This window comes from Thunnus maccoyii, chromosome 23 (genome assembly GCF_910596095.1).
Source record: "Thunnus maccoyii chromosome 23, fThuMac1.1, whole genome shotgun sequence".
Classification (NCBI taxonomy): Eukaryota; Metazoa; Chordata; class Actinopteri; order Scombriformes; family Scombridae; genus Thunnus; species Thunnus maccoyii.
Window position 1 is genome coordinate 24,277,542 of NC_056555.1, and position 10,263 is coordinate 24,287,804.

The 10,263-nt window shown below is 37.8% G+C and overlaps 1 protein-coding gene across 1 annotated transcript in view; it reads right to left on the reverse strand.

Moving 5' to 3' along the window:
- Positions 1–1,162: 1,162 nt before the first annotated feature.
- kiaa0930 (KIAA0930 ortholog) overlaps positions 1,163–10,263 on the reverse strand; it is a 33,453-nt gene continuing 24,352 nt past the window's right edge. Inside the window, exons 7-11 of the mRNA XM_042403153.1 lie at positions 8,530–8,670; positions 7,478–7,666; positions 5,083–5,242; positions 4,603–4,758; positions 1,163–2,027 (exon numbers count right to left, since the gene is read on the reverse strand). Of these exons, the coding sequence (XP_042259087.1) occupies positions 1,987–2,027; positions 4,603–4,758; positions 5,083–5,242; positions 7,478–7,666; positions 8,530–8,670 (687 nt within the window). The 3' untranslated portion in view covers positions 1,163–1,986. The remainder of the gene's footprint in view (positions 2,028–4,602; positions 4,759–5,082; positions 5,243–7,477; positions 7,667–8,529; positions 8,671–10,263) is intronic.

A 10,263-nucleotide genomic window follows, 5' to 3' on the forward strand; every position in this document is an offset into this window, starting at 1 on the left:
AAACAAACAGATCTGAAGCTTTTTTTTTCCTCCAGTTTCCCTTTTTTTTTTTCATCATCTCCATCTTCGTCATTGTTACTTCAGGAGTTTTTCAAGTCTCTTCCAGTGAGTTGCAGTTTTTAAACAAAAAGCCAGAGCAGTGAAAAAGTCAAAGTTGGGTTTAGTTTGTTTTTTTTTTCTTCTTTTTTTCTGTCTTTTTTAAATCAGTGGTGAAAAGCCACAGAAGAAAATGTGACTACAGTTTGTATCATCACACAGCTCGGCTCATTTATCAGATCGTGAACGTTGTTTCTGTCAGATCAGGGGTCAAATCCATCAGAGTAAATCAAAAACGTTCACATCTAACATCAAGAGAAAGTGAACATATTTACTGTAACAGGTTAGAGACTGATCTACTTACAGTAGATATTTGGCAAAGATGGAAAAAACTGAAAATAATCTATACAAGGTGAGAGAAAATGTTAAAATGTAGATAACACTTATGAATTATAATCATACATACAATCATACTGAGCTACTGTCCATTATTTATAATGTTTGTTGTATAGATGTCATGATGCGTTTTATGACTGAATTAAGATTTTCTGGTAAAATTTAAGTATCAAAAAAGAAAATTGTCTCAACACTGAAAAGCACAATCGATATTTTCACTGTAAAGGCTGTTTGTTGTCGTCTGCTGTTTTTTTTTACTGTAATTTATTGTTGAGTGTTGACAGTGCAGGAACTAATTGTTTTCTATATATACAAAATGTCCACGAATAATGTGAGAAAAGCCAAAATATTGAGAAAAAACAGTAGAAAAAGTTGTAATTCTAAAGGGTAAAAAGCCGTAATACAAGATAAAAGTTGCAAGTTTATAGTTTTTCCTCATGAGCGTAAAGGTACGACTATATTCTTGTGAGTTCTTTTGGTTTATCATTATGTTCATTATTTCTCCAAAAAAAACTGCAAAAGATTTATCAGTTTTATTTTCTGTAGGATACGGAGACATGGTCTGCTATTCTCACAAATTACTAAACTTAACCTTTTCACTCTGTTTACAGTTGTTTTGATAAGATTTTTTGTTATTTCTCAGATTCACCTTCATCCACAGACCAGTCACGACTGAAACAGTTAATCTGTCAGTGAGCTGAGTGACAGAAAGGGACGATTTTGATGATCATTTAATCATTTATATCATTTAATTAAGCAAAAATACAAAATTTATACTTACAGGGTCTCAAATGTGTTTCGTATCTTTGATACTTTTGCACATTTGAAGCATTTTTCTGACACAAAAAGCAACATTTTACTGTCTGAAACTAAATGATTAATTAAAAATAGAATATTATGTAAGTCAATCAATGAAAATAACTGTTAATTGATCGGTCATAAATATGAAGAGATGGATTTGACCCCCTCAGCGTTTGCTAATAAGAACGAAGCCATCTACATTTCTCTCTTTCATACAAAAACACTTTTCATTTTAAACAAGTCAGACGCAGAATCCTTCCACCTCTCGTCGCCGTAGATTCACAAATGAAGAAGAAACAAACTCCACCACGAGTCGAACGGAGCGTCGTCATTAAAAGCAGAACCTTTTTTTCAAGGCGTCTCAGTGAGTAAAGCAGCAGGATATTTACAAGAAGAAAAAAAAAAAAAAACACACATTCTTCACATCCTTCCTGGTCAGAGTTCAGCCAATTGCCTTTTTCACACTGAGGTCATGTGATCCTTGACACTGGGCCCGTTTCCGTGGAGACAACCTCCCCCCCCCGCCTGCGATAACGCCAGCAGGACACAGCGGGAACTTAAAAGAAGAAGAAGAGGCACTTCTTGGATGGCTGGTTTGTGTGTCGTCCCCTCTGAACACGTTTCTCCTCCGTCTCCAGGTGAAGCAGATGTTTGGTTGTTGGTCTCGGGCTGGACAGCGGGGGGCGCCGTCGTCTCAGTGGCCTGATGCAGGGAGGCACTTGGTAGTGATGCTCTGAGGAGAGTCGAGCTCTGCTATGTCATCAGGATGGGCTTCTGCCTCACCTCCAGGATGTCTGACAGACAAACACACACAAAGTAAATCAGAGTTCAGACGTTTCAGAAAGAGGTTTTTAAGGTTTTATACATTTGCTCGAGTTACTTAACCTTTTACCGTCCACTGTTCCACCTGCAGAATCTAATTTCTATGTAATTTACATGAAAAGATGAGATATACTTTAATGTCCCTGAAGGGAAATTTGTTCTGGACTCCGTCCTGCAGGAGATAAAATCATACATACTGCATAGTAAAAGAAAAAACGTCAACATCTTAACAGCACGTGGCTTCCATACACATACACACCTACTGACAATGGTGACATATTGCACAACCCTCATGGCCGATATCAATCAATCAATCAATCAATTTTTATTTATATAGCCCTAAATCACAACAAAAGTCATCTCAGGGCCCTTTTCACATAGAGCAGGTCTAGACTGTACGTCTACATTACATGTTAGTGTTGAGAAGCTAAATGGACACAGACAGGAATGAATGTTTATAATGGAGCCCTGAGTAGGGATGCACGATATTGGATTTTTTGCCGATATCCGATTTGCCGATATTTCCAACTCATTGTGGCTTGATCATACTTAGTACAATCATAGATTGTACTAAGTATGATCAAGAAAGACAATATATATATGAAGGAAGAACTTAGGAAGACTGGAGTTCAGGAGCTCAGCATTAAAACTTTAATGAACCTGCCAAGTGGGAGCAGCAGTAGTTTTCTTTGAGTTTATTAGACAGACAGGATTAATGTGCAGGATTTAATCTCTGGTCTACACTCTGGAGCAGAAGGTGGCGGTAATGCACCTGATACGCTGGTTGACAACCGCCGTTATAAACCAAAAAGAAGAGGATTTTTTTTTTCCCCCCAAACAGAGTGGTACATCCTGTCAGCCGAGGTGTTTCCTATCTGTGCAGCCGAACACAGCAGCTCCTCTGCGGACTGTTTCACCCTGACGGTCCCGGTGTTTCCTCCGCAGGCTCCACTTCACTCAGCTGCCCGTCAGACCCGCTGCTTCTTCCCACTTTAACCTGAATAACAAACCGAGGCTCGGTGCTCCGGTTGGATCCAGACGGAGAGCCGAGGCTAACGTTAGCTGAGAGGCTAGCAGAGCGTTAGCACAGCTAGAAGAAGCAGCGGGTCTGACGGGCAGCTGAGTGAAGTGCAGCCTGCGGATGAAGCACCGGGACCGTCAGGATGAAACAGTCCGTGGAGGGAAACAGTTATGCGGCGGAGGAGAAGGCAACAAATCGGCCTCTCATAATCGGCATTTCAGCCGATACCGATGACGTGCCGATAATATCTTGCATCCCTATCCCTGAGTCTTCTACAGAAGGTAAGAGCTGGAACTCTGGGTGGAGAACTTTCTGTCTGATAACAGACTGCTCATAACTTGTTCAGAGGGACGAGTGCTTTTTTTTTTAACCCCCATAACTTTCATAGCAGTCTGTACCAGATGAGCGATCTGTGATTTCAACTGTACCATCAAGTCACCAGACCAGGCTGTAACACAGTATCTTGTAATACTCTCTAATACTGCATGGTGAAATAGTAACAAACTTCTGCTGGACTCCACAGACCTGAAGGCTACATAAAAAATACATCCGCTGTTTAAGTCTAGAGCAGAGATTTTCAACATGGACCCTCCAGCTGAGTGTTTTGTCAATATGAACCCTGAGTTAGTTGTTACAGCAGACCTGAAGGATTTATACATTGTGGAAACCACCAGCGAAAGGTCACAGACTGCCTGATACGAGACTGCTGTGATCAGTCTCTTATTTAGACACAATAATCAAGAACAAAATCACATTTTGTTATTTTTGACATCTGCTGGGCCATTTTAGCAGCAACACTGACCTACAAGCAGAACCTCAGTCATCAATATGTAGTAAAAGCTTTGTTCCCACACAAGATATACATGATTTTGTATTCTGATTAATCATCCAGTCTATGACACATCAGAAACAATGAAAAATACTGATCATAATATCCTAGTGCACAGGTTAACGTCAACTTCAAATGTCTCGTTTCATCCGAACAACAGTCAAAAACCCAAAAATATAAAATCTACTATCATGTAAGTCCAAGAAAAGCAGCAAATTCTTGCATCTGAAAACCTGGAACCAGCAAATGTTTGGTATTTTTACAGTAATTTAAACAATTACCCATCAACATCTTACTGAGCTACTACTTAAAAAAAAAGGTCTCAAAAAGGTATCAATTAATCAATTTCATCCACAAAATGTCAAAAACATTGGAAAATATAGTCCTATAGGAAATTATAATCCTCCAGAGTCAAAGGTCATGTCTTTAAATGTCTTATTTTGTCCAACCAACAGTCAAAAACTCAAATATATTAACTTTACTGTCACATTTGAGGAGCTGAAACCTGAAGCGGCTATTTGGCTTTTTTTTGCTTTAAACATTTTAACATTAAATCGTTTAATGAGTCAATAAACAGACTCTAAATTAAAGCCGACATACATGCACCAGTTTGTCTCAGTCGACACATTTGAAGCCTCGTTCTGAGCCTTAAATGTCGATATCTGCGTGTAAAGACTCGACAAGCGTGCAGTGATACCTGCGGTGATGCGGTGCAGCGGCAGCGTGACGTAGGTCAGGTGTGAGTAGAGCAGGAAGTAGTCTTCAGTTCGGTTCAGTTTGAGCCACGAGCCGACCAGAGAGCGACCCGTCCCCGACAGAGAGCGAGAGCGCAGGTTGGTGGCCGTGTGAAGATCTGATGCACAAAAAAAAAAAACATCACAAATACATCAAATCTGACTCTTATTAACACTGATTGTCTGGATTCAGAGTGTTAGAGCCACTGTTAAAAAACTATAATTAGAGATTCTGGAAAAATTAAGGCAATACTTTAAGAAAAAGTCCTAGTAAATGTACAAGAAAACTAAAAAAATGCTTATGAAAGACAGTAATAATATTGATTAGGTTGGGAGATTTTAATACTCTGTGGTAGTAAACATGGAGCTAAAATTAGACACATGTTCCTCCTGCAGTAAAAGACCAGTCTAACCAGTCTAACCAGTCTGAGCTCCGGTTTTACCTTCGTCTTCCTCCTCCCTGAAGAACTCCTCGCTGTCGTTGGCAGAGTGAGACTTCTTCATCTCGGCGATTCGGTTTCGGGGCATCTTACGCCTCAGAGACGGAGAGAAGAAGGAGGGTCGGTTCCTCTCGGGGGTCGGAGGCGTGCTGAAGGACGTCACCTGAAGAAGAGTCAGACGCGTAAACACAGGAAGTAACATTCATGACACGCTGACGGAGACGTTTGTTGTTGTTGTTGTTCTGGCAGGTTAGAGACAGAAAATTAAGGACTGTTTGGTGATTAATTCATCTTTTTAAATAATGTGTCAGTAAAAATATCAACATTTTCTTTAAGTTTTTTTGTCTTTGTGATCGTTTCTTGTGTAAATCTGAGAGTTCTGGACGTTTCCTGTGAGTTGTTATTTTTCACTTAATGGTAAAAATTATGTGTAAATTAATAACAGCGAGAACAAAATCACCTCGTTTACAGTCTCTAATGAAGCTCCTGCTTGAGAATTTAATATAATAATGTTTCTGGCCGTGAATTTTTGCTTTACGTTCTTACTACAGTAGTTATTCTATCTTCAGGATGTTGGTTTATATAGACTTAAGTGAGATGTATCACAATACTTGTTAATAGATCAATTCATCAGGTGTGTTTGTACATAAAAAAACAATCAAAATGTAACAAAAATGGCAGCGTATTGTTGCCACCATAACAAAAAAAATATTTGCTCAATTTCTGGTTCGAACGTAAAAACTTTTTCACATTATATTATTAGATATTTTTCATGTTACTACAACAGATTTTGTGAAATAAATGTTTGGTGACATGAGATGTAATAAGATGAAATGTGAGATTTGTTGACAAGAGGAAAAATAAAACCAGTACAGATTTATTCTTTACGTGTTAAAGAATGATATCAATCATCCGCAGAACAAAAGACAATAAGCACTTTCCCCAAAATATTGAAGTGTTTCTTTAAACAGATGATTAAAATTGGAGACGTGTGAACGGTTTTCAAACTTTTCTGTTAAAAACGCCTCATAAATGTTGATCTTTTCATCTCACTCTTGCAAATGTTGAACTGTTTCTTTAATATTATCAGTAACAGATCCTGATTTCACGAAAACAAAAACATACTCGGCTTGTTCCGTGTTTTTATATGTTACCTTTTAAGATCAACAATCAAAAGTGTCATTTCATCCTGAACTCAGAGAGTCCGTCACACATCCGGGAGACACATCTGGAGGACAGACTATTAAATGATGCATATTTCAGTCCAGCAGCATTTATTATTGATCGTGACCTGATTTCCTCCCTTTTGTACGGAGCTCATTGAAGCTTTCTGCTGCTCAGTTTCTGCCTGGTGAGCTGAAGGTTTTCGGGGGTTTTTCTGTTCTGTTTTTTTTTTTTCAGCTCAACAGACAAACAGGAGGAACTGAAACCAGACTCCTACACACTTTGGTTCCTGGCTTAAAAATACTGCTGAGACTGAACAAATAGGAACTGCAGAGTTCCTGTTCGGTGAAATCAGGACATCTGAAGGCTGCAGAATAACAGGCGTAACTGGGATTAGATTTGAAACCAATTTAAAAAAAAAAAACTGAGAATTTAAAATAGAAATTCTTCTTTTAATTCAACTTACATAATAAATAAGAAAAGAACTTCAGGTTTTCAGGGAAATATAACCTATTTGTGTTTGGTAAACAACAGTTTTGCGATGCAATGCATGATTGTGTTCAAATAAAATTAACACACTTTTGATGATTTTCAGACATTTCATAAATTTTTACAACACTGAGCAGCTTAAGATGATTTTGATGTTATTTATGCCAATATTTAATTTAGTAAACCCTTCTTAAGGTGTACTATCATCACTGGATATCAATATAATTGCATTTTTGACAAACTGAACGCCATGTTAACTTTGCTGAGTTTAATGGTGTAAAATGCTTCATGACGAATGTTTTAAATTTTCAAGTTGTATCTTTCTCGTGTTTCTCATGTTCCTATTTTGATATGTTAGATGTGACAGTTGTATATTAATGACGTGTTTTTGTGCAATGAGAATAAAATGACGCCTATTTTATGCTGCCATGTTGGCAAAGTCACCTTTGTAAAAGAGGTAACGTACTTCAATAGACTTCGTTGGTTAAATAAATTGAGAGGACCTACAATAGAGCCCTGTGGTACACCAACATCACAAGTGACATCAGTGACACCATGTTATGGATCTTTACATCAAGAGGTGAGGGTATTTTTGTTTATTTGATTTGTTTATGCCTTAAAAATGAAATCAACACTTTATTTCAAAGGCATAGAAGGTTCTTGTTTGTTTTGTCGCTAACCTGAGGTAAGAACTTGTGGTCTTGTGATTTATGTGTGTGTGTGTGTGTGTGTGTGCTGTCCTCACCCTCTCGTGCATGGGTGACACCTGGTCCTCCTCGGTGCCGCAGGGGGAGGTGTCACCTGTCGGCACCCGGCTGACAGCCATCTCGGCGTGACCTTTTCCCTGTGGACCCTTCATCCTCACAAACTCCATGTTGTTGTACTTGTAAAAGCCAAAAGACATCCGCTGGGCCATTTTAGCAGCAACACTGACCTACAAGCAGAACCTCAGTCATCAATATGTAGTAAAAGCTTTATTCCCACACGAGATGAACACGGTTTTGTATTCTGATAAATCATCCCGTCTATAACACATCAGAAACAATGAAAAATACTGATCATATGATCCTAGTGCACAGGTTAGTCAAAAACCCAAAAATATAAAATTTACTACCATGTAAGTCCAAGAAAAGCAGCAAATTATTGCATCTGAAAACCTGGAACCAGCAAATGTTTGGTATTTTTACAGTAATTTGAACGATTAATCAATTATCTGGACTTTCACATCATGCAAGATAGGAAGTAAGATAATGAGGATTCCCATGTTTACCATTTTTGAGTTGTTTTTTTTGTTTGAGTTGGTTTGTGTGAGGGTTAAAATATATGAAATCTGTACTTAATTATCTTGAATGGCAGACAGACACTAGTTAGCAGAAGGTCAGATATTGATAATGAAGCTTTCAGAAGAACCAGAGTTATAATTATAACTATGACGGTGCTTGATAACGTTAGCATGTTCAGCTGCTTGCAGTTACAGTTAGCATGCTGCATAGTTCCGGCACTTTTAATGTCCTCGAGTTGTGTTCTTATTGTGTTTATGTTTCACTTTTTTTTTTTCGACAATAAAAATCTGAACTGAACTGACAAAGCATTTGTTTTTGGTGGGAACAAAGTAAAGATGAAATTGGAAGTTTCTTGGGCTTTAATTTGTGATACAAAAGGCTTTAAACTTGAGTAAAAGTTCTATTTTTAGACATTTTATAGATCAAACAATTAATCAATAATGAAAATAATCATTAGTTGTTATCATGTTAACATTTGATGTTTGCATTTTGCATTTTGGCTACAGTTTCTCACCCGGTTGTCGTAGACTTTCTTCAGCGCCTCGTAGCGGATGGAGCCCTGGAAGATGACGCCCTGGAACGTGTTGCTCTTGTCGCTCGCCACCAGCTCCACGCACACCATCTCCCCCTCGCCCACCGTCATATCACTGAACACCTGCACAAACAACACAAACACACACCTTCACCCTGAAACTAGTCATGTTCCCAGTTCCCGAACCCTAAATAAGGCCCCCGTTTTCTCTGTTTGTGAGGTCATTTGACCGTAAAAACAGAAACACACACACAGAACGATTGTTGAGATGCTTGACTGAGTACACAGTAAGCAAAAAAAAACGTTCATTGATTTCCTCCCCATGAGGGAAATCTCTGATCTGGTGTTTCTCCCTCCAGCTGACCTATAAAACGAGGTGTTGGCGCAGTAGTTTGTGTTTAAATGGAGTGAAAAAGCATCAAGTCACGCTTCATTACACCGGCAGCATCAACTCGATCGGCCCAGCGACCGGGAGGCCGCGATTGACCACTTTAACGTTTTACCGCAGGTTTACTTCCAGCTGATTTCAATCATTTCCTTAATTTACAGGAGTCACTGCAAAGCATTTCATATATTATTATTTTCAGTGGAAGTTGGGATACTCAGAAAACTCATTTGGTATTTAAAATGGCACTATACTGTACATACATGAAATATTTTGATTTTGGTTGTATATCCTCAAGTTTTAAACACATCCAATATAATTATATCTGTATTAGTTGTTCCAAATAGTAGGGCTGAGCAATATGACAATAATATATCATGTGGTGACAGAAAAACATCTATCGTTCTATATTATCCTCTATTGTTTATTTTGTTGTGTCGTAAATCAATCTCTCTCTATATATATATTTTTCGTCGTTTGGTTGGATACTTCTGCTGCTATGTAATTAGAAGTAGGCCTTTCCATGTGGTTATTTAACTATTTATTCATTGAATTGACAGAAAATGTTCTATATTGTGACATTTATCGTTATCAGGATATGATATATTGGTCATATCACACAGTCCTACTGGTTGTTTATTACCATGTTAAACAGTTTTATCACAATAATCATCAAACTTTCCTGAAATGCTTCCACTAGAGCTAAAATACAGTAAAATTACTTCACACCATGAAGAAAATTCACCAACTATTTTAATAGTGTTCAAAAAAATAAATACTAGTTTAAGTTTCTTCAATGTGAATATAAAACAAGTGGTAACTATATTATGAAAATGAGTAACAACATGATCTACAGATTCCTTTTTCAGTATCGTTTTTAGACACAAAGCAAGAAATCTTCTTCTTCTTCTTCTTCTCTGTGAAAACTTTGTCCACTTTGTACTTTACGTGTCATTTTCTAACAACCTGAATGTTAACAGCCTGCTAACATCACAGCACTCTGTTTCCAAATGAATCAGATTCATTCACTTTTAGTTTCACTACTGCTGTACGTGAATAGATTGAGCCTTCTGCATTATAAGTTTGGCTACTACATTTCCCATCATGCTTTGTTGGATTTAAAGCTATAATATGTAATTATTCCACATTAAAATGTGTAAAAACAACTAGACCTATGTTATATATGTTGTTGAGTTGTGTACTTACATTATCCCAAATGTTTCCAACAATGTTCAAACTCAGAGAAATCTGTAATTTAATCAAAGTAACGGACCGTTTCATTTGGTCGCCTGTCGATGGCGTCATACCTCCTCTACCAAAGAGTAAACACG